The sequence below is a fragment of the Cervus canadensis genome, chromosome 32, assembly GCF_019320065.1.
Source record: "Cervus canadensis isolate Bull #8, Minnesota chromosome 32, ASM1932006v1, whole genome shotgun sequence".
NCBI lineage: Eukaryota > Metazoa > Chordata > Mammalia > Artiodactyla > Cervidae > Cervus > Cervus canadensis.
The window spans coordinates 31,834,738-31,862,497 of NC_057417.1; the positions used below are offsets into that span (position 1 = coordinate 31,834,738).

At 60.6% G+C, this 27,760-nt stretch overlaps 1 protein-coding gene across 4 annotated transcripts; it reads right to left on the reverse strand.

The window, feature by feature from the left end:
* Nucleotides 1-27,066, reverse strand: LOC122433478 (Grid2 interacting protein). Of its 4 annotated transcripts, none has more exons than XM_043456478.1 (21): nt 26,997-27,062; nt 20,003-20,251; nt 19,698-19,783; nt 18,912-18,981; nt 18,360-18,454; nt 17,887-18,070; nt 14,864-15,018; nt 13,328-13,465; nt 12,977-13,074; nt 12,707-12,824; nt 11,600-11,958; nt 10,812-11,231; nt 8,572-8,659; nt 7,739-7,816; nt 6,727-6,923; nt 6,255-6,410; nt 6,043-6,129; nt 5,128-5,257; nt 4,916-5,034; nt 4,050-4,214; nt 1-3,847 (listed from the first exon to the last, which is right to left on the reverse strand). In XM_043456478.1, the coding sequence occupies exons 1-21, from the start codon at nt 27,008-27,010 to the stop codon at nt 3,776-3,778; spliced, it is 3,078 nt and encodes a 1,025-aa protein (XP_043312413.1). In that variant the 5' UTR covers nt 27,011-27,062; the 3' UTR covers nt 1-3,775. The 4 variants fall into 4 exon arrangements, with proteins under 4 accessions (XP_043312413.1, XP_043312412.1, XP_043312415.1 ...); XM_043456477.1 differs by lacking the exon at nt 26,997-27,062 and adding an exon at nt 22,801-22,909; XM_043456480.1 differs by lacking the exon at nt 20,003-20,251 and having other exon boundaries at nt 19,712-19,783; nt 26,997-27,066.
* Between the last annotated feature and the right edge of the window lie 694 nt (nt 27,067-27,760).

The following is a 27,760-nucleotide window of genomic DNA, read 5'->3' on the forward strand; positions in this document are numbered from 1 at the left end:
GAGTTTCAGATGTTTTATTTGTAAAAAGAAGATAACAAAACCCACCTCAGAGGGTCACTGTGAACGTAAAGTGATATATGTAGAAACATGGAGCTCGCTACCTAGTAAACATTAACAGATGTTATTAGAGAAGGTGGTGTGTGATTGGGCCACACTATTTTGTAGTATTATTGAGAGGGAAATCCATTCCTGCTTGTCACACCTCGTCATCTGGTGAGGAAGGGGGGCAGGGAGTGGGGAATGGCACACAAATTAGCTCACATATAGGGCTTCGTGCTGACTCAGGTGAAGAATCACCGTGAAATACGACCCTGGGAAACCAAACTCAGAGAGGCCGACATCTGCATGCAGCATTGCGCCTGGCACGTGGGAGGCAGTCAGACTGTATTGGTGAATGCATTTGTGAACGAAGAGAAGGTGAAAACACCGAACATCGGTAACCATCTGTTGATTGGTTCACCCTCTTGGTGTTGCAAGTGACAGAAACCCATTCAAACCAGCCTAAGCCAAAAAACTAAAAGAAAAATTTTAAAAATTTACCAACGGTGGGAGGGGGGCAATTTGTCAGCTTGGAAAGTGGAAAGTCAGGGTGTCTGCTTCAGGCACAGTTGGATTCAGGGGCAAGGAGATGGCCGGAGCGGTCTTCTCTCCTTTTCTTCCATATTGGTTTACACCTAGGCGGGTGCCTTTCATGTGGTGGTCCTGGCAGCCCCTTCCAGGATCCCACCCTCTATACACCCCATGATTCATCCAGAAGAAAGGGGCCTCCTTTCCAAACACTTCTAACTTGAGTCTTGAATTGACTCTGAGCCGCCTGGCCAGAGTCCCAAGAACCAGTCTTATCCACTCAGCAACATTCCAAGGCCTGGGGGCAGAGGAGGGATAATTTCCCAAAGGAGAAATAGGGAGTTTTCCCCAGCAGAGGGGACACTGGCTGCTAGGCAGGCGTAGATAGCTGTTGCCCCCAGACTGAGAGCATCTGGAGAGGGGTCAGGTGACTCAAGGGTGACGATGTGAGACAGAAGGAAATGCATGGTGCTTGGAGGACACATGAGGAGGGTGAGCAGAGCTCTGCTGGGTCCAGGGAGGACAGGGGCCTCTGAGGATTGCAAGGAGGCTGGGAGGTTCCCCAGGACGCCTGGCCGTGGATGCAAACAGCAGACGGATGGCGACAATGGCTCTGACTCTACCTGACCCTGAGCCCATACCCTCTGCCTTGCGGTTTGGCAGCATCTCTCATCAAGAGGGGCTTCCCTTGTGGCTCAGCTGGTAAAGAATCCGCCTGCAATGCGGGAGACCTGGATTCCATCCCTGACTTGGGGAGATCCCCTGGAGAAGGGAAAGGCTACCCACTCCAGTATTCTGGCCTGGAGAATTCCATGGATTATATAGTCCATGGGGTCGCAAAGAGTCGGACACGACTGAGCAACTTTTACCCACCCACCCCCTTTCGTTAAGAAGGGAGTCTATTTCCCCTCCCCTGGAAGCTGGGCTGGGCTCGTCACTTGCTTTGACAATAGAATGTGGCAGAAGGGATGGTGTGACAGTTCTGAGCTTAGGCTTCCAGGGTTTTTCTCTGCCTTTGCTTGTTCCCCTTGTCTTTACCATGTGAAGGGTCCTGGCTTTTTGGCTGGAGGATAAGGGACCACACGAACCTATCTCCATGGTCCCAGCCAAGGCCCCGGACGTGGAAAGAGCCCTGCGTGACTATCAAAGCTGACCACTGACCCACAGAGGACCGCAGACACATGAGTGAGTCCACTGAGCCCAGCTCAGATTAGAACTGCCCAGGTGACCCGTGGACTCAAGAGTGGTAGTGGCCGCTGTTTTAAGTCACTGAGTTTTGGGACAGTTTGTTACACAGCATTGTGTGGGAAATAGGTAACAGTTACAAGGCATTATAGGCTTCCCTGGGGGCTCAGACAGTAAAGAATCCGCCTGCAATGCAGGAGACCTAGGTTCGATCCCTGGGTCAGGAAGATCCCCTGGAGAAGGGAATGACAACCCACTCCAGTATTTTTGCCTGGAGAATCCCATGGACAGAGGAGCCTGGCGGGCTACAGTCCATGGGCAAAGAGTCGGACACAACTGAGCACGCCCACACAAGGCTTTATGGGGAGAAAACCCAGCTAGCGATCGGCTTGTCAACCTGGGTCCCCTGGCATGGGGCTGGATATACCTGGAGAGGTTTCTAGTTTGCAGGAAAAATGCCATACAGGGGCTGGAGGGTCATGCTTGTTCATAGCCAGTGCAGTCTCTAGTCTCTACAGACCTCACACAGGGATTTTAATGCACCTTCCGACACGTTCCCCATAGACAAAGGCTTTGGGAACTTATGAAACCTATCCAGCTTGAGCTGCTGGGGAGAAATGCCCTCCACGAGCCACATCTGGGCGCATATCCCCCACCTGAATCACAGAGTTCGGTTTAGATATTTCTATATGGTGGCTGTGAGTGGGAAACAAAGAAAGAACATACATGGTCTCAAAGAGGGGCTGGTGGGAGACTGGGAAGAACTGAATGGGTCCCCAACGCTGTCCGGGGGCAACACCAGTTACTCAGTCACCGTGGAAGAAAGAACAGCCCAAAGGATGGGCTCTAAAGCCCATTCCAGGCTTCTCTGGAAGAAAGTCAGGGCAAGAGGTAGCTGGAAGCTGCCGGACCCAGGGTTTGTCAACTGGAGAATGGAAAGGATGGGACAAAGAAAGAAAAAGGATGCCCCCAGCTCCTGCCCTGCTCCCAGCATCCAGGCAACGCCTCCCTGCATCCCGAGATACACATGTAAAACAGACTCTGGGGCCCCCAAATCTGTCCCAGATGGGGTTACTGCCTGAATGGGTCCTATTCTAGGGAACATCACCACCACCCACCCAGGAGAGGAGCCTGGCAACCAGCCAAGTCCTGTTTATCCATCACCTAAACACCTCCCTGTTCTCTCAGCCCTTACTTGACGACCCCCTGCCGCTTCCAGACTCCCTACTTCTAAATTGGGTTTTAGTTTCTCGGTGGGCTAAAACCTCAATCCTGCAGCCTGCCATAAAGGATCTTCTGAATCCTTTCCTGTATCTCTGCGCAGCTGCTCTCCAGCCTGCCTGCCTTGATTCTGGGCTGCAGTGGACTCAAGCTCCTTCCGGCTTTCGAGGCGGAGCCTAGGTGCGCACTCCCCTCCTCCTCCCCCTCGCCCCCAGGTCCCTGCACTTGGGGATCCCCTTCCAGCCTTCTTCAAGCAGCCCCAGGTGTGGCTTGTTCAAGGGCGTCTGCCTCCTCCTCCAAAGTCCGAGGTCTGCGGGCTCTGTGCTCCGTGAGAAAGTCTCCTGGGCGCGCTCGGAGCAGGCTCAGGAAAGGTTCAGACGTCCTTGCTTGGGGCCGGGCACGGTCAGGCCAAGAGGCTGTCCTAGTGCGCGGACACCGCTCTCGGTGTCCCCACCTCCCCGGACCCTGATGTCCAGAGGGCCGAGAGCGGGGCGGGGACGGGCGGGGCGGGAGGAGGTGAACAAGGGGGCGCGGGAAGTCGGCGGGTGATCCACCCGTATCCGGGAATCGGCGCACAGGCTCCGGCCCCGCGCCCTCAATTCTCGGCGCCCCGGCTCGGCCCTGAGAAGGGGTCCCCGCACCTTCGCGGGCGGCTGGAGCTGGACGGCTGAGGTAGCTGGAGACGCGCGGGTGGCTGGGCGCCACTCCGCACCCGGACCGCTCGGGGCCACGTGGGGCGGCGTCCGCGCGACCCTCTCGGGCGCCGCCTCGGGCGTCCGTCTCCGCGCGCGGGCCGCCGCCGTCACCAGGCCAGGGGCGAAACCATCCCCGAGCTGCGCGGGCCCTCGGCTGCCTGCAGGTCGCCGAGCGCTCGCTGGGGACAGAGGAGCACGCGGGGAGGCGCTCGGTCAGCTGCCGGGCGCCCCCCGCCCAAGGCCCGGGCGGACCCCTATGGCCCCGCCCAGCTGGGGGCGTGTCCTTCCCCAGGGGCCCTTTCCCCCTCCTGGCTTCACACAGGAGCCCCCTCCTCTGACCTCCGGCCCTGCTCTCTCCCAGGGCCTCCCACCGGGGCTCACCTCGAACTTGCTCATGAACTCCGCGAAGATGCCGAAGAAAGCCTCGGAGGTGGTGGCTTTGGAATCTTCCCCGAAGAAGGCCAGCGCCTTGCCCAGCTCCTCCATGGCCTCTCGCTGCAGCCCGTCCAGCGCCCGCAGCAATGGCTGGGCCGTCTCCAGGAAAGACTGACGGCCTCTGTTAAGGAAACGGCTCCGGGCCCCAGGGGCAGGTACTCCGGCAGTGACCCAGCCAGCGGCCTTACTGCCCCGGGGCCCTTTGCTCTCCTGGACACCATGCCGCCGTCACAGGCTCCTGGCTTGTCCTGACACCCGCCACACCCAGCCCGGCCTCAGGCCGCTCACTCACTTGCTTCCCTCTGTTGGGCAGCTCTCTCTGCTCTCCTGGCTCTGCCCAGAGGCTACCACCCTCTCTTACCCGACCACCCACGGAGACAGGCTCCTTATCACTCTCTAGGCTGTTCTCCCTCTCTGTCCTTTTTATTAAAAAAATCTATAGCATTTGTTACTACATTTCCTCTCCTGACTGCCTTTGGCTAGTCAGGCATGACAAACCTCTCCTTGAATCTTGTGACCTCAGTCTGGGTTCTGCTGCCTGCCCCCCCCCCCCGCCCCCCAAAACAGACAGGGCAAGGGAGTGGCTTTAGGCCAATCAGAAGAGCTCCTTCTCAGTTACACACAGCCTCGGCATAAGCGCTTAGATTCTAGATGACCTAAGATGGACTCTTCTAGAAGCCATGCACCCACGTCAGCCTCTGCCCAGACTCTCCGCCAGCACACAGGGGTCTGCAGCAGTCGCTGGAGCGATGGCCAGCTCTCCCTGACCCCTACCCCGCTCCTGAGTGCATTGTGGCCCTGGGACAGGATACCGCCATGACCACAGCGAACTTGTCCTCGCTGGAGGGGGCCATGCTCTGGCACGCGGCCTGGATCTCACTGATGGTGCCGTGGAGGTCAGCCAAGTCGCTGGTCAGGGCTCGTTGGTTCACTGTAGGCAAGGGGATAGAGCCTATGGGGGCTGCCCATGAGGCCAGCCCAGGACAGTGGGGGCTCTGCCTCCCCACCCGCCCACCCAGCTTACCTTTGGCAGCCAGGGGCACGGTGGGCAGGTCCTGAGCAAAGCCCAGGAGTTCAGGGAAGTGCTGGCTCAGCGATTTGGCAAGGATGTGCAGGAAGGTGGATTTCCCATCCACCGTCTTGGTGGAATTCAGCTGCAAGTGACCCCAACACACGTCCTCCTCCAGGACCCCGTCTGACTCCTGATCACAGGGGCTCAGCCCTGCTTCCCCAGCCTGTGGCATCAGTTGCCCACCCCTGACACTCGCCAACTCCAAAGCTTATAAACCAACAGCTAGTAGTCCTTACTCTGAAGCTCTTATCTGCTGGGATGTCATGAGCCTGTCCCCTGGCCCAGATATTTGAGACCCACCCCCCCAGGAACCAGTTCTCCCCATCCCCAGCTAGGGGTGACACCTAGGTTCTTTTTGGTCCTTGTGAGTTTGTTCTTGTCAGCAGATGGAGCCCAAGATTTTCTAACCCCAGCAAAAGTGGGGAGCATCACTCAAGGTTTTTCCCTTTTGTGGTTTTCTGGAACCATCTGTGGCCCAGCTGAGCCTCAGACACCCTAAACCATTCATATCTATAAACAGAGTTGTCCTTCCTCTTTTAAAAAGCAACCAAAGGTGTTGCAGTGGAAAGTCCCAAACACACAGGGGGAAGGCTGGATATTTGAGTTGTCCTTTCTCTGGTTCTAGATCTTTCTGGGGTAGGACTGGCCTGACGGTGGTTCTGGCGTCAAGGGCACAGAATCCACTGGGTGGGACTCTCCCCTTCCTCCTGGAGCCTTCTCCCCTGCCCCCTCCTCCCCCACCACTCCGTCTCTCCAAGGCCTGGAGAAGCCACCTTGCCTCCCCACACTTTCAGCCTTTGCTCTTCCTGCCGGGGAGCCTCGGTGGCAGAGCAAACAGATGGATGACTGCCTGACCGGCCCCCTCACCTCCGTCAGGAAGTTGATCTTGAAGCCCGTGGTCTTGTTGGTTTGAGGCTGCCCATCATTGAGATAGTTGCCCATGGCCAACACAAACTGGGGAGAGAACCAGAGGGCAGGTCCTTCCTCACTGCCTGGCCCCTCCGGGGATGGGCCTCCAGGCTGGAAGCCCCAGGGGGCAGAGGGGCAGGCAGACTGATCTGAGAGGGGGTGGCCCTGACCTCCAGGATCTTGGCAAGCTTCCGGCTGTTCTTGAGCTCTAGGGAGGCCTGGCGCAAGCACTCCAGGCTGCCCCGGATCTCCTCCGTCTTCTCCTGGAGGGTGGCCTGGAAGTGGAGGCTGCGCAGACGGGTCTTGTATTCGGGAACCGACAGCATCTACCAGAAAGGCACGGCCAGCATTCATCCATGCCGCCGGGAGACCCTGCCCCAGGGCAGCCTGGCGTGGGCTCAGCGCGCGGCCGGCATCCCCTTAGGAAAATAAGTACGACCTCTAGGGCGCACCCTCATCCCATCTCCCCTGGACCCCGAGTGAGACCTGGCCATTCAAGGTGTAAGACTCAGAGGTGTGAGCGCGGGGCCGGCAGGGGAGCGGGACGCACGCACAGAAAGAGAGAGAACCGCGATAGAGGAGGTCGAGGCCCACTGGGCGGCCGCCCTTGGCCCCGGGAGGGGACGGGCCCGGCCGCAGCACCTGCAGGACGAACTGGTCGGGCTCGCTGAGGCGGCCGGGGGCCTCGTGGTAGGCCTGGTAGCGCTGCTCCTCGTCGGCGTCGGGCGCGAAGAGCAGCAGCTGCGCGAGGTGCGCGGGCTCCAGGCGCCGGGGCTCCATGCTCATGAGCACCTGCCGCAGCTCGGCCGGGCTCAGCTTCAGGTGCGCCAGCAGGATGGCTGTGGGCGGGGCCGCGGGTGAGCGGGGCGGGGCCGGAGCTGCTGGGCGGGGCCGGGGCGGGGCCTCGGGGTGAGCGGGGCGGGGGCGGGGCAGGAGCCGGTCCAGAGGACGAGAGGATCCGTCCTGCGACCCTTCAAGGGAAGGGTTCTCCGGGGATAGACCTAGATTGAGTAGGGCCTGTGGAGCTGCAAGGAGATCCAACCAGTCCATCCTAAAGGAAATTAATCCTGAATATTCATTGGAAGGACTGATGCTGAAGCTGAAACTCCAATACTTTGGCCACCTGATGCGAAGAACTGACTCATTGGAAAAGACCCTGATGCTGGGCAAGATTGCATGCGGGAGGAGAAGGGGACGACAGAGGATGAGATAGTTGGATGGCGTCACCGACTCGATGGACATGAGTTTGAGCAAGCTCCAGGTGTTGGTGATGGACAGGGAGGCCTGGTGTGCTGCAGTCCGTGGGGTCGCAAAGAGTCGGACACGACTGAGCGACTGAACTGAACTGAACTGTGGAGCTGGGGCCAGGGAACTAGCGAGGGTCTTAAAGGGGCAAGCAGAGGATGCGGCTGGAGGCAGGGCCAGAAGTGGGAGCAGATCACAGGATGGGGGCGGAGCCAAGGCCGGCGCCGAGGGGACCTGGCTGGCAGCCGCACCTGGGAGGGAGCGTTCACAGAGCCCGGTGGCAAGTGCTGGGGGCCCACACGGCCCGATCTCTATTGTCCACTGGGGTGGATCCGAGGCTCTGCGGCCCGAGGGGGTCGTGTCCAGCCCACCCCCCACCCCCAACCCCTGGGCCTCCACAGCCCCTCACAGGTGTTGTAGGCCTTCTTGTGGGACAGGATCTCCACCACCTCCTTCTTCCTGAAGGGCTCAGGCCCCGGCACCGGCTCTGGAAGGGAAACTGATGGTTTAGGGACAGGAGGCTAGGTTGAGGCTGCTGGGGGAGGGCCCAGGAGGGGTGTGGCCACACCCACAGTCCCGAGGTCCCTGACCATGGACTTGACGGAATCAGCTCCAGGTGTCCACTCTCCTCACTCATGGCCTCTGGAGTCCAGCCGTGCACACCTAGTGTGTATGATGTGTGTATGTACCTCCCCTGTCCTCTCTCCCCTGGCCCTTGGGCCTGAGCCGGCCCCATAAGGAGAACCGGCCACCTAGTGACTGTAGATGCTGCCTGGAAGGACAACAGTCTCTCTCTTCCACCCTAGGACCACTCTCCACACACACAGTATCCCAACGGCAGAGAGACACGCAGAGAGGGGGCTAGGGGAGAGAGAGAGACTGGATGGGCTATCTGTCTACCTGATTCTGACTTTGAACAAATTACCTGGCCTCTACGTGCTGCCTCATCAGGAAGCTGGGGTGATCGCAGCCCCCACCTTACATGATTGTCACAGGATTAATGTAGGAACAAGGGTGTGTGGCATTTGGTAAGCATGTGATACATGCCAGTTATGACAACCTCCAGTATTGAAGTGGGGAAACTGAGGCTCTGAGACGTTAACTAATTCAGGGGCCCAGGAAGTAAAGGGCAGTTTGTTCAGACCTCGGGGACTCTCAGCCCTGGGACCCCCACAGAAGGCAGTGGGTGGGCTGCCACAGAACCCGGCGTCAGGGCTCCCCTCGGCCCCTGGGGCCACTCACTGGCAGCTTTCTGGGTGCCAAAGTGGAGCTCCAGGTCGAGGTATTTCACCATGTCGCTCAGCTTATCGTAGTCAGAGTCCTCCCCGAGCTGCAAGGGAGGGGGAGGTTCAGAGTGAGCAACAGTACTGGCAGCTGGACTGTGGTCCCCCACTGCCCCCCACCCTCTGAGGGCGGCCCTGGGCGCTCCCAGAGGGAGAGCCTCCACCAAGCCCCTGGCATGAACCCGGGGACGGGACGGGAGGAGACTGCAGGAGGAGCCATTGATAAATCATCCAAGTTATCATCGGGCGATGAGCCGGCTCCTCTTGTGGTCAACAACACTCAGACCTGGAACACTCTCCACGCAGAAGCCAGCAAGTTGCACGGGAGCAGGGGGTACAAGGGTTGTAAAGGGGCTGGAGCCACCCAAGGAGGCTTCAGAAGGTGGCCAAGGGGTCCGGGTCTGCTCTGAGGTGTCCTTTGCTGGCAGTGAGTTCACCAGAGCTGCCCTGGGTCCCCAAAGCTGGGGAAATGGAAGCAGGGAAGTGCCAGAGGCTAGGAACTGGCTGGGCGGCTGTGATGACTGATCCGGATGAGAGGTGACACTCTAGAAGGCCCATGGCTGCAAGGCCTTGGCCAGATGCCTGACCCGTGTCCCTGTGTCCACTGCAGTAAATCAGGGGAAGGATCATTCTGCAGAGTAAGGCTGCAAGGACCATCTGAGGCTGGTAGGAGTCTCTAGGGGACCCAGGAGGTCCCTGTTCGTGACTGTCCTGCTGACCATCCTTATTAGTAACATGAGAAGGTTCCCTGGAGATGTGGGCTGATGCCAACTTGGCTGGGAAGGCAGGAGATGGAGTTGGGACCCAGGAGGTGGCAATGGGAAAAAAAATGACAAGCATGCTCCAATGGAGAGTGGCTGCAGTGAGGACACGTTATTAGGCGTCCCAGGAAGAGGAGAGGACTAGGGTGGAGGATGATGGCAGGAACAAGTGCTGAGATGGGGCAGCCCCAGAAACCGGAGGGTTCCTCGGCCAAATGAGGAGTGTGATGTCCAGGTCAGAGGAGATGAGGGCCATGTTTTCTCCTCTGAACTGGTGAAGCCCCTCTGGGAGTTCCATTTGGGGCCTGCCCTTTGACAGACTGTGGGGCTAGGAACCATGTTCTAGGGCAGTGACCCAAAGAACAGGGATGGGGTGAACCTTGCTCATCCAATGGGCTGGTTGGCCTGTGGATAAGGAAATATACCTGCTCTGCCTGATTTCAAGGGGCGGGACAGAAAGTAGGGCATGGGAATCCCGGTGAGACAGAAATTCCAGAGCAAGGCAAGGATGGCTGGTGAAAACTGTCCAGGGAGGAAAGGGATGTCTCGGCAGGTAGTGAGCTCCCCATCAGTGAAGGTGACCAAGTAAATACTGGCAGTGCTGTTTGGGAGGAAACTCGAGCATCAGGGTGAAGGGCTGGGGGCTTCCCTGGTGGCTCAGTGGTAAAGAATCCACCTGCCAATGCAGGAGACACGGTTCGATCCCTGATTGGGAAAGACCGCACATGCTGTAGAGCAACTAAGCCCTTTCGCCACAACTACCAAGCCTGTGCTCTGGAACCCGGAAGCCGCAACTACTGAGCCCATCTGCTGCAATGACCGAAGCCAGGACACTCCAGAGCTTGTGCTCTGCCCCAAGGGAAGCCACTGAGATGAGAAGCCCACGGACCGCAACTGGAGAGGAGCCCCCGTTCTCTGCAACTAGAGAAAAGCCCACGCAGCCATGACGACCCAGCACAGCCAGAAAGAAAGAAACTGCAAAAAGTGAAAGGGGAGAGGCTGCTGCGTGGGGGTTTGGACCAGCTGCCCTTTTCAGAATCCTCTGGTCTCGCTCCTGTGAACACACCGCACGGCAGACTGTCAGACAGCTCAAACGTCTGTGACTCTCTAACCAGCTGTCCTTCTCTCAGCTCCAAGAGCCTAAGGGGACCATTCACATCTCGGGTGATAGGTTTCAAGGGTGAGAGCGGTGCCTTTTCTGGGTGTCTTCAGCATGTCACCGGCTCAGGGACACTGACTGGGCTCCGGCGCCTGTGTTGACCACTGAGGGTGAGCGTGTCCCTGGACTGAGTTCTCGTTCATCGTCTGCCGAGGATGGGGAGGGCCCGGGGGCGGTCAGCTGATGTTGGAAGCGCCCCAGAGGTGGACCTTGTCTTCACTGCTGCTGCCCGAGCTGCCTCCCCTGGTGCAGAGCGCTCCGGGTCCCCGTGTCACCTACCTGTCCCCAGATGGTGCCTTCTGAGTTCTCCACCTGCTCCCACCGCAGGCGCTTGACGCTCATGTGGCTGGTCTCGCTGCGGCGGTGGCCCAGGCCCCGGGGCAGCATGGGGGGTGCGCAGGGGACGGGCGGGGGCAGGGGCGGCGGGGGCGGTGGGGGGACCGGGTGGCCGAGCTGGGCGAGGGGCTTGGGCAGCGCCGGAGCGGGGCCCCGGGGCCCATCCGGGGTGCGGGAGCTGCTGGGCTTGGGGTCGTGGAAGGGCAGGGGCGGCGGGGGCGGGGGGCTGAGGGGGGGCGGGGGGATGTGGTCGGAGAGGGAGGAGTAGGTCAGGGAGCTGCCTTCCTCGCTGCTGCTGATGCACTCGCTGGCGCTGCTCCTCTCGTTGGTGATGAAGCTGCCCTGGTCGTCGTGGAAGCTCATCTGGGGAGACAGCCAGGCGAGGGGAGGGCCAGGTGGGGGCCCGGGGGAGACAGGGGCAGGGGCCGAGGTGCGGAGGACCGGAAGGCCCGGGGCAGCGGAGGCACGGCCCAGGGGCTGAATGGGGTCAGCCTGAGCTGGCAAAGGAACCTGAGACCCGGTACATGGGGTGGCCTTGGGTAGGGAGGTGTTGAAGCTTGAGCCAAGGGTGGGACAGCTCCAGATGGGGAGCGGGGTGTGCTGGGAGACAGGGAGGGGGAACCTGGGGCACGGCCCTCGGGGCAGCAGACCTCTGGCAGGAGCCCCGGGACCCCAGGCGCCTTATAGGCCCCCTGCCCGCCTCCCCCCCACACACGTGCCTGTGTGCTCACCTCCTCGTAGTCATTCTCGGGGCTCAGGAAATCCTCCACGATGGTGACCCGGGGGCCCAGCTGCTCACTCAGCGCATCCAGGAAGCGGTCGGTGTCCCGGCTTCGCACAGGGCGGGAGAAGGCGAAGAGCTTCCGGCGGCTGGATGGGCGGCGGCTGGGGTCCGGGCTGGGGGGGCTCTCAGCGCGGACGGGCTCGGGGCCCGGCTGAGGGGAAGGTGCCCGGCTGCTGTCCAGGCTGGCGTAGGGGTGGGACTCGGAGCTGCTGGGGGAGGCCAGGCCCTCTGAGCACAGCGGGTAGTAGCTGGGGGAGGGCAGGAGCTGCTCACTGGGCCACGAGATGCTGGACCGGGTCCTGGGCCCTGTGGGAGGGGGGGGCGGGCCGTGAGGACCACTCCTGGGTCAGTGCCTGGGTTCCAGCACAGGCTGGGGGGAGGGTGCCAGGGCAGGTGGGCTCTGAGCCCCTGGGCACCTCTCTTTGCCTCTCTGGACACAGTGCAGGAAGACTCTGATAACCTCTCCAGGTCTTCCCTGAGGATGATTGGAGGCCAGAGTGAACAGAGGGCGTGCTGCTGGGCCCAGGACAGGCAGACCCCTGCTCATCCTGGAGAGGATCCCAGGGTCCCACCTGGAACCCACTGAACACAAGGCAAGGACGAGGGGGTCTCCAGACCAAAGTCACGGTACCCAGCAAGCCTTTGGCCCTCAGAAGTATCGCCCAGGGGTCCTGCCTTCAGAAGGGCAGAGAAACTGTTGTGCGGGCAGCCATCTGCGCAGCTGAGCCATTCACAGAGTAACGCACGCTATCTAGTTTATGCAACAGCCACACGTTCACTGAGGACCACCCCCACACCTTGGGAGCAGCCCTCTGCTTTTCCAGATCCACAGTGGGGGCGGGGATCAGACAGGGGACACGGGAAGGCGGCCAGGACAAGGCGGATCTTGATGGCCCCTAGCCATGGAGGTTGCCCGGGTTCCCCAGCATTCAGTCCCACGGCCACGGAGGAAAAAGGGGGTCCGAGGGGGTATGCCTGGGGGTGGGGGCAACACCCAGCCAGCTGGCCAGGAGGCAGGAGTGGCCCTTGGGAGCCGGGGCTGGAGAGCCCCTACCTGCTGGGCCTGCCGCGCTGGGCAGCGGCGGGGAGGCACGGGCTCGGGAGCTGGTCCCCATCTTCCCTTTGAAGCTGCTGCTCAGGCGGGACTCGAGCTCCGCGTAGACGGCTGACATCTTCCGGGAGAGGAGGAGGTTGCGGGTGAGTCCGGTTGGCCCTCAGAGGCAGGCCTGGGTGGTCTGGGAGGCCAGGGTCTGCCCCAGCTCCATGGGCCACCCATTCCCAGCTCCCCGCTGACACTAGGAGCACGGCGGAGAGAAGGTCTCACCATCTTGGGGTTGGGCGTCTCGGGGAGGGATGTGCCGTCGCCCGCCTGCCGCTCGCCTGGGATGGGAGGAAGAGGCATCTCCGGACAGTCACCAGGACCTGCCGGGGGAATCAGGAGAGCAGAGTCCACCAGAGGGCAGGGGGGTCTAGTGACCTCCTCTGAGCTCTAAGGGTTAGACCCCAGCCCAGGCCCTGGAGAAAGAAGCACCAAGCCCTGCAGACCTGGGGGGAGGAGGCACCCGCTCAGCCCATTCGGGGATGTCTCATCTCGCCAAGCCCATTTTACAGGTGGGAAAACCGAGCCCTGGCCCCGCCCTCCCCCCACTGGCGGCCTGTTGGTCCCGGGCCTCACCACAGCCAAGGCCGGCCTCCAGGCCCTGGGAGCGGAGGCTGCGGCGGCACATGGAGGAGGCCCTCAGGGAGCTCCGCATCTGGGGTTCGGGCGCCGGCTCGGGCTCCAGCTCCGGCTCCAGCTCGGGCTCGGGCTCGGCTGTGGGACCAACGGGGAGACGGGCTGCTTGTCCTCTCAGCCGGACAAGGAGCCTCCGAACACAGGGAGGGCGAGGGCACCACCCACGAGTCCGGCCCTGCTTTCAGGGGGAGCCCTGGGATGGGAAGCGGGGTGCCCGGCGCAGGAGGGGCCCCAGGTGGTGCCGGCCTGAAGACAGAGGCCACGCGGAGGGGTCAGAGCCTCCCTACCCAGCAGGTCCTTTCTCAGGACGACAGCCTAGGACCCCGCGAGTCCAAGGTCCGCACACCAGACTCCGCTGCCCATAGGGGTGAGATGGAAGATTCCAGGTCAGGGCAGAAGTGTGGGAGGGACGTCTGCTGCCCAGTCTGCATCTGAGTTCAAACCCTCTCCCCGCAACCCCCACCTGTGGGTCCCCAGGACGAGGGTTAATGGGCACCTGGGGGAGCACATAGGGGATGTGCAGGCGGTCCAGAGCAGGTGCCCAAGGTTTGGCCCCCTTTGGGTGCCCGCAGCCCACGTGCTGAGGTGTGTGTGGGCAGGTGGACACACAGCAGTGGAATGGCGGGGGGCGGGCGGTCAGAGGCTGCACAGGGACCCACAGGCTCTCGTGTGAGTCTGCGGGCTTCAGAGCCCATCAGGCAGGGTGAGCTGGCCATGTGCTCACCACCCAGGTCTGTAAACAGCGTCCACATGGACCCCTTGATCTGTGCTGCCCTCCCTGGGGTGCAAAGCACAGCCACTGTGCTCACCCTCACTACGTGCGTGAGAAACCCGAGACCCCCAGCGTTAGGTGGGGTGTTTGAAGTCTAAGGTGGGACTTCCCTGGTGGTCCAGGGGCTAAGACTCTGTGCTCCCAAAGCAGGGGCCCCAGGTTCGATCCCTGGTCAGGGAACTAGATTCCACATACTCCAACTCAGAGTTCACATGCCACAACCAAAGATCCCACATGCCACAGGGAAGACCCAGCACATCCAAATAAATAAATATTTTAAAAAAAAAGAGTCTAAGGTTATGCTGCTTTAAGGATCAAACTGGGAAAGTGCATCTGTGGAGCCAAGCAAGGGACCAGCCCGGGAGTGTTGGGCATGTATCTACAGTCAAGTCTGACTCTCTGCGACCCCAAGGACTGTAGCCCACCAGGCTCCTCTGTCCATGGGATTCTCCAGGCTACTGGAGTGGGTTGCTGTTTCCTACTCCAGGGCATCTTCCCCACCCAGGGATCGAACCTGTGACTCTTTGTGTTTCCCGAATTGGCAGGTAGATTCTTCACCACTGGGCCACCTGGGAAGATGCTAGCTACCAGCACAGGGGTGCATCTGCGAGTGGGAGGGGCCAGGCCGGCTGTAAAGCCTCCCAGGTGAGAACAGGCGTCTGGCTCTTCGCAGGGCCAGCAGGCCAGGGGGCGGGGCCGCTCACCGGTCATGGCCGTGTAGCCCAGGAAGCAGGCGATCTTCTCCTGACAGAGTTCCTGCTCCTCGTAAGTTAGCAGCTGGTAGATGAACTGCCAGAGGACCTGCTTGGCCGGAGTGTCCAGCACCGGGTAGACGTCGACGATGAGGGTGTCGATGTTCCTGGTGGGGGAGGGGGGTGCAGATCAAGGAGTTCATGACTCCGGGGTTCACCAGGGCGGGCTGGGTCGGGGACTGGGGGGCACTTCCGGTCCTCACGCCCTTCCCCTCCTTCCCCAGACAGAGAAGCGGGCGGGAAGGCAGGCTCTGCGGACAGCCTGCCCGGATTCAAATCCCAGCTCTGCCACCTGCCAGCCAAGTGATCTCCTCCTGTTACTCATTTCTCTGTGTCTCAGTTTCCTCCTCTGTAAAATGGGAGACAAAAATAGTATCTACCGAGCGTTCGCTGGCGGCTCAGGGGTTAGGACTTTAGACTTTCACTGTTGTGGCCCAGGTTCAATCCCTACTCGGGGAACTAAGATCCTGACTCATTTGGAAAGACCCTGATGCTGGGAAAGATTGAGAGCAGGAGGAGAAGGGGATGACTGACAGAGGATGAGATGGTTGGATGGCATCACCAATTCTATGGACATGGGTATGGGTGGACTCCGGGAGTTGGTGATGGACAGGGAGGCCTGGTATGCTGCGGTTCATGGAGTTGCAAAGAGTCAGACACGACTGAGTGACTGAACTGAACTGAACTGAACTGAAGATCCTGTAAGCTGGGTTGCTTGGCTGGGGGGTGAGGGGTGGGTGGGAGGGGAGGCGGAGAGGATGGGGGTGGTGAGGGGAGAGCATCTACCGCACAGAGCTGTTGTGACGATTAGAATGGATAGAATGGGGACTTCCCTGGCGGTCTGGTGGTTAAGGCTCCACACTGCCAATGCAGGGGGCACAGGTTCCTCTGGTCAGGGAACTAAACTCCCCCATGCTCCAGGGCCAAAAATTTAAATTAAAAAAAAAATGTATAGAACATATTTGGAAAACTGACTCAAGGGACTGGTAAATAATGGCCCAAGGCCCAAAATTTGGCCCTCCACCTGTTTTTGTAAAGCAAGATTTACAGGAACATGGCCATCCATACTGGTGTGTATTGTCTCTGACCATTTTCAAGTGACAACAGCAGAGCTGAAGGTTTCAGCTTTCAGTGGAGGCTGTACGGCCTGCAAACCCTAAAGTATTTACTATCGGGCCCTTTCCAGAAAGTTCGCTGATCCCTGCATTGTATGGAAAAAAATAAAACTGATCCTCATGTAACATCACACATAAAGATGAACCCCGGGTGGATAAAAGACCAAACTGTGCAAGGTATGATTATAGAACTAACAGAAGATAATGCAGGAGATTTCTTTTGACCAAGGAGCAGGGAAGGACTTGTTAAATAAAAATTCAAAATCCAAACCCATAAGGCCCCATATGCATTGAATGTGATGATACAAAGTCAAGAAAACCTGGAGCTGACAATACTAGATAGAACGGAAGCAATAAGACAGTAACAAATGGGAGAAGATACTTACAATGTTTAAAATCAACAAGGAATCGGTATCTGAAACATACAGGGAATTCTAGCCAATTTTAAGGTTTGCTTTTTGGAACTTCCTGTAATTTTTTTTACCACATATATTTGTTCCATGGCTGGTGAAATCTGGAGATGCAGAACCCACAGATATGGAGGGTTGACTGAGGGTGTTATAACTTGGATGAATGCTATTGTTGTTTAGTCGCCAAGTCATGTCTGACTCTGGACCCCATGCACCGTAGCCAGGCTCCTCTGTCCATGGGATTTCCCAGGCAAGAATACTGAAGTGGGTTGCCATTTCCTTCTCCAGGGGATCTTCCCAACCCAGGGATCAGAAATCTGTTATGTCTCCTGCGTTGTAAGCAGATTCTTTACCACTGAGCCACCGGGGAAGCCCATGTGAATGTTGAAAACATGCTAAATGAAAGAAACCAGGCTAAAAGTCCACATATTGGGACTGCCCTGGTGGTCCAGTGGTTAAGAATCTGCCTGCCAGCGGAGGGGACACGGATTCGATCCCTGGTGCAGGAAGAATCCCACATGCTTCGGAGCAACTAAGCCCGAGTCACAACGACTGAGTCCATGCTCTGCAACAAGCGAAGCCGCGGCAACAAGAAGGCCACACGCTGCAGCTGCAGTAGCCCCCGCTCTCCGCAACTAGAGGAAGCCCGTGCGCGGCAACCAGGACCCAGCACGGCCAGAATAAATTAATTAAAAATTTAAAAAGTGGGAAAATAGTTATAAAGAAGTCCACATATCGTATGGTTCCAGCATTTGAAGTCTCCAGAACAGGGAAACCTACAGAGAAGGAAAGTGGATTACTGGTGGTTTAAGGTGAAGGGGGAGTGGGGGAGGTTGGGGGGGTGGGAACAACTGTGAAACGGTTGGGACTTCCTTTTGAGGTGATGAAAATGTCCTAAAACTGAATGTGGTGATGGTTACAACACGTTTGTGAACATACTAAGATCCAGTGCGTTGTACACTCAAATGCACGAACTGTATGGTATGTGAGTTATATTTCAACAAACACATACATTTTTGTTTAAACAGAAAAAGAGGATGGAGAAGTAACTGGCTTTGCATGGACCAAGACAATGACCCTCTGGGCTGAGGCGTGTGATAACGCTCCTGCTGCTGCTGAGGTGGGAAAAGAAAGATGCTACTCCAACCAAATAGGGTCGGGCTGGTCGTGAGTGCCCAAGGGTGGGTGTTTCGAGGGTCCTGCCAACCACACTGCAGGGGCTCACTGTCTGCTTCAATTTATAGACGGGGCTGGGACCTGGCCAGGTCACGTGGCTGGGAGGTGTCAGAGCGGGGGTTTGTTTAGGGCAGCCCAGCGGCCCCCACATTCGGGGGCCCCTTTGAGACGCTCTCAGGAGAAGCTCAGGCAGGTGAGTGGTGATGAGTCTGGGCAGGATTTGGAGTCCACCCACGGCAGATCCCCCCCACCCCTGCCACCCTGGGGTGACCACCTGTGCTGGAAGAAGCTCTCAAGGGCCCGGCAGACCCCGTAGCGCTCGGGGGGCGTGAGCAGGTGCTCCAGCTGCTGGCTGAAGGTCCTCCCCTGAACTCGGATACTGGACGGGAGGATCTCTGCCACCCACTGCAGGGAGGTGAGCGCCGACGACGGGTTGGGGGAATCCATCGAGTCGGAATCTTCGGTGGGGGGGGGGGGGTCACAGGAAGGAGAAACACGAGTGAGCTGGCGTCCCCAGGCTAGGCAAGGTTTGCCCAGCTGCTAGGGCCGGGGGACCTCCCGAGCTGGGGTGAGAGATGAGGACGGGGCTGGAGGGGGAGCTCTGAGGCTGCCCAACCTGGGGAGGGAAGCTGCAGGTCTGCGGGGAGAGCAGAGGCCTCGGTAGGCTCGGGAATCCCACCCCTGCCAAAGCAGGACCCAAGCAGGGGCTCCGGCGGCCAAGGCGGCCCAGGGCCACGGGCGGCTCACCGCTGGCGAACGGGACGAGCCCCTCCTCCACCACCAGCGTGGGCATGGCGCCGCTGCCCTGGAGCATGGACACCACCTTGTCGTGGGAGCAGTTCCTGCCGAGCAGAGGGGGCCCCGGAGGGCCAGTCCAGCGTGACCCGAGCGCACACCACCCCCCGGACCCCCCTGTCCTGCTGGTGGAGGCCACACAGCGAGGCCACAGGCGGGCCCGAAGCCAGGGCCCTGCCTCGCCCGTGCGTTGACCTTCTCTGCAGGAGAAGCTCCAGGTCCAGGGCCAGCTGGACACTTGTGGGTACAGAAGGCGTCATGCCCCCGTCCTCCCTGTAGGGTCCCCCCCAAGGGAACGACACGCATGATCCAGTCAACCCTTTGCCCCAAGCACGGAGTCTGGGTGTCTCCTGGCTGGAAGGATGATTTGACATCCTGGAGAGGGTGGGAGGGCAGATTCAAGACTTCCCATAGGAGGGGGGACAAACAGGGGACCAACTGGTCAGACGCCCGGGGCCGGGATGTCCCAAGAGTCAGGAGTCCTGGGGGCTGTTTGCCTCTGACCTCATGTCCAGTCCATTGAGGAAGAGGATCCGGTCGCCTGACTTGAGGGAGGCATTGTCAGCTGGGCTCCCTGGAAGCAAGGCGAGAGGGCAGGTCAGCTGAGCAGGGACCCGCCCCGGGGAGCCCCAAGTCATTGTCCTGTTTTACAGGTGAGAAGAGGGGTGGGTGGCAGAGATCAGGAGAGCTTTTCTCACAGATCCATGCACTGGGGACATGAGATGCAGAAGGGCAGAAGGAACTCAGCATCAGCAGGTGAACCCATGGGGATGGAGCCGTTCCGCCTGCAGAGAGCCTCCACAACGGAATGCACTTCCGAGGGGCGGCAAGGAGGAACTCCTCCAGATGTCACCATTCCACGAGCAAGAAGGGGCAGGCCAGGGGTGGACGAGGGGAGTCCCTGGAGACTGGATACTGGGAAGAGGCCCTGGAGCCCTGCAGCCTGCCCAGCAAATGCACAGTTCTCAGTGGGCAGTGGGCGCAGAGAGGGTGGTCTGGGGCCCGATCAGGGCAGGCGCCGGCTCTGTGCTGGCTGCTGCAGTCTCAGGCAGGGCCCCGGGTCCTCCCTGCCGGCGCAGGAAAGGCCTGAATGGAGAACCTGGCTCAAAGGTGACCCTGCACTTGGAGGGGGTTTGCCCGGACTGGGGAAGATGGGTGATCTGGGTCGGCTGCTGGGACACTTAGAGGACACAGACTCCTCAAAGTTGGGACCTGAAGAGGGGAGCAGCTGCTGACCATCGACCTCACAGGCTCCTTCACCTCATTCTGAACAACCCACCCACCCCTCACCAGGCAGGACAGACTCGATCCAGACAGGTCCATGGCCACGCAGCGTGAAGCCAAAGCTCTTGTTGCCCTTGTAGACTCGGACTGTCCTGGGGAGAAAGAAGGGGTGGGGTGGGGTCGCTCAACGTGCCTGTCTCTTGGGAGAGGAGCCCGCGGGGAGCATGGGATGGCAAGGGCCCGCGTCCCACTCCCCTTAACCTCTCCTGGACCCCAACCCCCAGGTGCCCCCGCTTCTCCCCCGCGCCCTCGGCCGGGTCTCCATTCCTGAGCCCACCGACGGAGAGGCGTCCGCAGCCCGTCCCGGGTACCTGCGCGCGCCCCCGGGGCCCGCGCGGCCGCCCAGCAAAGAGGCGGCCTTGCGCGGGGGCGGCTCGTCGGGGCGGCGCGGGGCGGCGCTGGCGCGCGTGGACACCAGGAGGCGCTCTGGCCGCTCCTCGCTGCGGCTCCGGCGCAGCCGCTGCGCGCCCTGCGTCCGCCGCGCGCGGCACAGCTTGCCCAGCAGACCCTGAGACACCACCTCGTCGAAGCGCGCTCGGTGCTTCTTGGGGATGAAGATCCTGCGGGCGGGCGAGGACCACAGAATCGGGGCGCGCCCCCTGGTCGCGCCCCGACCCCGGCAAACTTCGCGGGCGCCGCATTGGGCCCGCTCCTCCGCCCAGCAGTGGCCTGGGGCATCAGTGTTCCCCTCGGGGCCTGGACTTGTGCCCTAGTGGGCCCGGGTCACACGAGGGCCGCGGCGCCCAGCTCGCTCCACTTCGGGAAAGCCTCCTTCCCCAGGTCCCCATTACTCTGGCCTCAGTGCCCTCCAAGCCCTTCCGTGAACCTGTTCCTCCTCTTGCCTTTGTCTTCCCGTCTCTGGCTTCCCCGGACTCCCTCCTCTCATGCCCTCACACCAGCCAGGCCAAACCTCAGCCAGGGGTCCCCCCCACCCACCTTCTCCCCGCCTGGTTCCAGGAGAAAACTCTGCTGCAGAAAACCGAGCCGCCATCCGCGCTGGGGTCAGACTTCGCCTAGACCCTCATGAGGCTCCCAGTCCTGCACTGGGTCTCCCACCAGCACCCCCAGTGTGGGTGGGGACCACGGCATGCAGTCCTGCTCCTACCCTTTTGGCCGAGCCTGTGCCCACCGCCCCATCACACTCTGCTCCCTTAGCTGACCTGGGTTCGCCCTTGGACACCCAACCCTGGCCTTCCCCCGGTTTAGTCCAACATGTTTTAGGAAGTCCCTGCTATGAGTGCCAGCCAGGCGCTGGGCTTCAAAGCTGAAGGCACTGTGGTTCCTGCTCTCCGACCTGGAAGTGCCTTGAGAGGCCTCGGGGAGGCTCATCCACACCCTGGGATGTTTCCGCGGGGCCCCTGGGTCTCCTCTACAAGGCTGGAAGCTCTCGGAGGACTGGGTCTACTGTAGCTTGGGGGTGAGCCACGGTGACCGGCCAGGGCTGAGCACAGAGTTAGGACTCAGTGACGCAGCAGACAGGGTGGTCCAGCAGCGGCCCCCCCACACCTCTGGTCAACATCCTGGGGACTCCCTGGCCCCTGGCAGAGGATTCTCAGGCTCAGAGGGGGTCCGTCACACTCCAGGGTTATGCGGCTGCCCGTGGCTGAGGTGGAACCTGGGCTCTGGCCTCCGCACTGTCACGGGGCTCCATCGAGGGCCCTTGAAGTTCTGCTTGCTAGTGAGGCCTCCCTGGCTGCATCCCAAGGCTCCTTTCCCTATTCTCTGGACCAGGAGCCAGTGCCAAGGGCATGGGGGAGGGCAGGGAGCAGTGGCCTTGCAGCCAGCGGACATCCAATCCCTCTGAGGTCGCCTGGTGGCCCCCACTTAGTTCCCTTGATCTCTGTGGGTAGGTTTAATGAGGCCAGGTGGCTGCCTGGTGGGAGGGAAGGGATGTACATCCCTGGGGAGGAGGGTGCACCCCCCCCCCTGCCCCACCCCGTGAGCTCTGGTCCAGATCGGGACGTTCCAGGCAAGCGGGAGGCAAGAATGATGGCCTGCTCGGCTCTGCCAGGAGAGCAGTCACCCGATACACTCATCTGTGCCCACCCCAGCGATTTCCGAAAATCCAGCGCCTTAGCCACGTTCCCTGGATGGTCCTCCAAGGTATGCAGAGCCAGACGTCTCCGTCTGCTGGCCTGCATGGTCCCCGCCTGTCTCCTGCCCAAGCAAAGCAGAGATGACAGGCACGAAAGCATCTGCTTTACCCTTTGGGCTCCGGCCTCAGGCTCCAGAACGTATCAGCCCAACAGCCCCAGCCCCTAGGTCCAACCCTCTAGCAGCAATGAGAAAGGGCCTCCCTCAACCCCACAGTGGGAACCAGGGTGAGTCACCAACTGCCCAGGCGGGAGAAGGTTGGGTGCCCTCTGCCCTCCTTGGTGTCCGTGGAGCTGAGATGGAAGCCTAGTCCGCCTGGTGTGCCAGACGCCCTTCCGGCTGGTGTGGGCCCTCCGTGTGCCTCAGTCTGGCCTACGCACTCCAGCCCTGGGTCTGCTCCGAGCCGATAGCCCCGGCAGATCTAGGTGCAGTGGGGCCTCATAGACCACTGTGGCTGATGGACGGACGCCCTTTGAACTGACGGCCTGGCTATCGCTGTCCTCAGACTCCCAGGTCCCTGCTGTGCCAGCAGGCTTCTCTGTGGCCACGGGGCTCTTTGGGAGGCCATCCAGTGACCTTGCACTCAAGAGTTGGTCTGTTCCCTTAGGGGGCCGGGTCCAAATCCAAGTCCAGATTCCCATCGGGTGCTCCCACAAGGCCCTCTCTCTCCATCACCATCTTTGCCTCGCTCTCTGTCTAGCTCCCTGGATCTGTCCAGTCACACGAAGGAAAGAGGACTTTTCAATCCCATTCTTGGTCCCCACCCGGCATCCCGACCCCTAGGGCGGCAGGCAAGTGCCCACCGCGGGGAACCCCCTCTTTAATACCATTCGGGTTTACGTCCACCCTCCCAAGCCCCTGCCCCCAGTCAGGCTGACTTGCTGGGTACGCACCCAGAGCAGGGAAGCCCCTCGGTGCCCGAGCCCCACCCCTTTTCAAGTCAGCCGGAGGCGGGTCCGTCGCACCAGGGCGCGCGGTTCCCGCGGGCTCGGTACGCGCGGTTCGGGGAAACTACCGAAAGTGCCGAGAGAAGCCCTGGTCCTTCCCCATCTGGAGACGGCGACGGCGGCGAGCTAGGTGCCGATGGCCCGGGGGTGCGGAGCCCGGAGCGGAGCGAGGGCGCGGCGACTCCACGCGCCTCTGCCGGGCGAGCGCGCTCAGCCCCTCCCGAGCAGGCTGGGCCCGCGGCCCCGCGCCCGCCCCTCTCGGGTGGCCCCGCCCCGCCCCGCCCCTCCGGGAACTCTCCCGTCCGCCCTTCGCGAGCTGGGGCAGCTTGTGCCGCCCCTCGGCCTCCTCTGGCCCCCGTCCACGAGCCCTTCCCCAGGCGCCTCGCCTCTGATCCCTCGGGCTGCGGCGCCCCGGAGAGTCCCCAGCACCGGCAGCGAGACCGATCCCGACAGTTCAAAGGAAGCTCCGATTGCCTTATGTAGAGTCTGGGAAGGCTTTCTGGAGGAGGTGGCCTTTACGCTGGGACTCAAGGACTCAGCCGGTGTCAGCCAGAGCGGCCTTCCCTACTCACCCGGGGGGAAGCTCCAAAGAAGAGGCTAGAGAGGGAAGCCTTGAATGCCGTTGGCAAAGTTCAGCCTACACTCTTGAGAACAGAGAGGAGCCATGGGAGGGTCTAAGGATTTAAGAGGAGGTGAAGGGACTCTGAAGGTTTTGGTACACCAGGGGTGGGGTGATGCTGGGAGGGGCACAGTGAAGGATGTTGGGATGGGACAAGCAGCCAGTTTCTAAAACACAGGAGGTAGAGTTAATGAGACCTGGGGGCAAGTGAGGAGGGGGCAGGTGAGGGTGATGGTGGGGGAATAGGGGGTCTCCCTGGGATGAATGTGTTCTACTGGAAAGGAGAGGGGAGGACCAGCAAGGGAGGAGACGGAACTAAGAAGAAAGAGGCATCAGGTTGCTTCTGGGCCTGCCACTCTCTGGGATCTGAGCAGGAGCAGACCCCAGGGACCCCACTTCATGGTCATGAGCCCTAGCTTCAGGTTGAAAGGGTGAGAATCTGAGTTCTGAGGACCAAAGGGTAGATGCCGGAGCCGCCCAGGGCATCCTGGGGAGGGGCTTCTCAAGGACCACTGCACGGGGTGCGGGGGTCATCACGAGGCTCTCTCCCACCAGGAGGCAGTCACCACCTAGACAGGCTGGAACGGCAGAGGCAGGAGCCCTGGGGACTCAGCCTCCATCTCAGTCTTGTGGGGAGCACCCTTCATGGTCCTCCTGTGGGTCCTGTGCCTGTCACAAGGAGGCCCCTTCAGACCCGACGGTCAGTCTCCCTGCTCCATCCAGGCCATGCTGCCCAGCACACTTTGGTCCCCAAGCCCAGCCCCAGTGAGGCCCCCCTCCCCCCTCCCCCCGCCTGGTGTGACCTCATTGGGCTGAAGTTCTTCCCTGGAGCAGCAGGAAGCCAGAGCCTGTCCTCACTCGGGGTCGCCCGGGGCCTGGCCTCAGCCCTGCTCACAGGGAGCGCAGCTCCCTGCGTCCACGGGCCGAGGGCACTCACCGTCCTGTCAAGACAGAGCCCTTCCCGGGGGTCATGCGCCGGCTGTGACAGCCCAGCACCCGGAACCAGGCCCGCCCGAGGACAGTGACGACTCCACGTGTCTGTGGGCACTGGAGATGTGACCACGGAGAAGATGCTCCTGCTTGAATCCGGACACAGCCCGCCATGCACACGCTGCCATGGGGCCACCTCAGAGCTGTGCCTCTCACCCAAGCAGCGTGGGTGGGCCGGACTGGCCTTTGCTGAAGCATCTGCCCCAGCAGGAGGGCACCGCCAAAGGGCAGATCACACTCGGGCAGGGCTTCTCCATCGGGGGTGACTTTACCCCTCAGAGGACATTCGGCACTCTCTGGGGAGAGTTTTGGTTGTCATAAAATGACAAGCGAGAGGGGGGTGTGCTATGGCATCTGGTGGGAGGAGGCCAGGGATGCTGTAAGCTAAGTGCAGGAGAGCTCCCAACAACAGAGAATCACCAAGCTCTGAATGTTGATCGTGCTGTGGTTGAGAGACCTCTCTAGGGAGAAAGAGACCTTCCCTGGGGTAAGCCAGTTTCATCGAGCATGTGCTGGATGCCTGGCACTGCTTCTGACATGCTGTCACCAAACTTTCCAAATAACTTTGTGTGATGTTGTCTCTCACATTTGTCATTAAAGCAGAGGAGGGTGAAAGAGGTGCTCGAACCCTAAACCCCAGTTTCTCAATGAATCTCTTGGATGCTGGCAGTTGGCAGAGTCTGTTTACATGCTTTCCCACCAAGAATCCTGCTGGGAACACATGGAAATGATCGACCCCGTTTTATGGATAAACTGTTGAGGTTAGTGAATCTGCTCAAGGTCACAGAGCCCATGAGTGGACTGGGGGGTCAAGCGCAGTCTGGCAGGACTCAGAACCCAGCTTCCCCAACCACCTCCGTGGCTGCCCTCTCCCCTGCCCTCCCCCTGATCCTTCCCTTCTTTGCCTGTTTCCTGAAACACCAGCAGGGCACGAAGCCCTTCGCTTGCCTGTTCCCTCTCAACCGCGTCACACTTTCCAAACTCCCTGGCCTGTCCTAATTAGAAAGTCATTTTTATCACTTCATCAAACTGGGATCCCTTTGGGGACAGACCCAAATCAGGCTCTGAGCCACAGGAGTAACTGCTGTCGTAAAGGAAGATAAGACCCTCTACTTCCATCACTGCCACTGACCCAAATCACACCCTCGCGGCCACGCTAAGATGCAGAGGCCACGCTGGCCAAGATTGATGCAAGTTGCGGATGGACATGCTCCTTGTGTGCGCTGTCCTGCAGGGCGGCCACCAGCCAGAGAGGGCCACTCCATACTTGCCGTGTGGCTGGTGAGACTGTGAAGCTGAATTTTAAATTGCATTTTATATTCATTAAGTTTCATTTTAAAGAGTGACATGTGGCTAGTGGCTACTGCTCTGGCTTGACCCAGCTTCACGGTCTCACTGCTCCTTCTTCTTTCTCCTCAAATCCTCTGCTTTGGCCCCTGGACCACCCTCAGAAGCTGCACGGTGACTGAAGTGGTTTCCAGCCTCAGTCAAGCGTGCCCACGCACCTGCCCACATGTATCTTTACCCCCTGCGTCCCCAGGTGTCCAGGTTGTCTCACTTCATTCCCCTCAGTTGCAGGGTCCCAGAGCCAGAGCCCTTCACAGCCCCCTGCCAAGGCGGGGTGACTCACAGCTAGGCACGGTTGGTAGCTGAGGTTGGGTTCTACAAGGCAGCACCCTCACCTGGGCATTCCGAGGTTCCCCTCTGTAGCTGGATGCCTGGCCCTGATGAGCCGTCTTCCCTCCTCCACAGGACACACGGCTGCACCCCACTGGCCGCTCTGCAGCCCTGGAACTGCCGCCTCCTCTGGGCAGCCTGCCCTGACTGCCCGGTGCTGCCCTTCGGCTGGCGCTCAGCTCTCAGAATCACAGAAAACTGAGCCTGTGCTATTCCTCTGGGCCCTATCCGAGCTCTCTCAGGAAGGGGCTGCGTGGGGATCACCACTTCACCCCTAGAACCCAGTACATCAGCCCCTGGAGCCTGGTGGTGGCGGTGGGGAGTGGGGGGATGGGGGCGGAAGCCACGCTGCCAGGGGACCCCTCTCCCTGCAGAGCCCAGCTGGGTGCCGCCCCCTCCTCCTCCGGCAGCCTCCCCAATTTTCCTGTCGCACTTGACACGCGCTGACAACAGAGGCTGCTGTTTCATCTTCCCCCAGCGGCGCCCCGGGGACGCTGCGGGGACCCGGCATCCCCAGGTGTCCAGCGTTCCCGCTTCCCAGGCTCTCAATCGAGCACGCCCAAGGGGGCGCCTCCTCCGCTCCCCCAGCTCTTCCTGACCCGCTGCCGGCAGCTCGGGACGAGCCGTGGACGGGAAAGGCAGGCACGGGGGCTGTCCCAGGAGGCAGACCGGCTGGCCCGGCAGAGGCGGCGAGGACGGAAGCCCGGGCAGCGCCGAAGGGAGGACCGATGAGGCGGACCGAGAGGGCCTCCGGCTGCTGAGAGCCGTCAGACACGCGTGCCAACTTCCCCGGGGACAGCCTGGCCGCCGGGCCCCTGGCCCAGCTCTGAAGCGGAGGGGCGGGGCTGTCGGCCCATCACCTCCCCAGGGAGCCCTTCCGCCCCAGCGCATCATCTCTGCAAATTTGTTTCTAGATATAACTTTTTTTTCTTTTTTCCTCTCCGGATTTTCCTAGCAAGGGCCAGACCCCTAACTCACCCCAGGCAGCTCATGGTGGCCTCTTTCGGTGGCCTTCTGTGCTCCGCTGCAGAGCGGAGGCGCGGCACCCGGCTTGGGGAGTGGGGGTGGCCAGCCCGGTCCCTGACATTGGCCAGGCCCAGAGGGAGGGGCAGGCCGCGGGGTGAATGGCAGCGAGGGGAGGGGACGGGCTGAGCCCAGGAGGGGGAGGGGCGGGCTGGGGGAGCCGCCGCCCGCCCTGGAGGCAGGGGCTGCAGAGCCAGCCCCCCAGTATATGTGCGGGGAACACTCCACTCAGGCCCAGGGAGGTCTGATCAAGGCCCTGCAGCGCGGGGCAGGATGGGGGTGGAGGTCAGGGGGGTGGGGAGATTCCCGGGCCATTTCAGGTGTCATAGGACCTACCAGATTTTTTTTTCCCCCTGAAGGATGAATTTAGAGTCCAAAGCTGAGGAGAAAGTGCTGTCAATTGGTTCATGTTCTTGTGAATGCTACTCATGTGCTGTGTGACTCTGGGACAGTCCCTTAACCTCTCTGAGCCACAGTCTGCCTCTGGAATGGGGATGATGATAGTACTGGTGGGATTCAGTGAGAAATCACTGAATCACCCGGTGAGAAGGGTGCCCTGGTGAGGTTCTTGGCACCTGGCTGGCATCATCAAAGGGCAGAGCGAACATATTGTTTATAGGATTCGGGGGGCAGAGGTGGGGTACCGGGGATCAGGATGGGCGCAGCACAGTCCTCGAACTGTGCCATTATTCCCTCTCAGTGAAGAGCTGGAGGCTTCT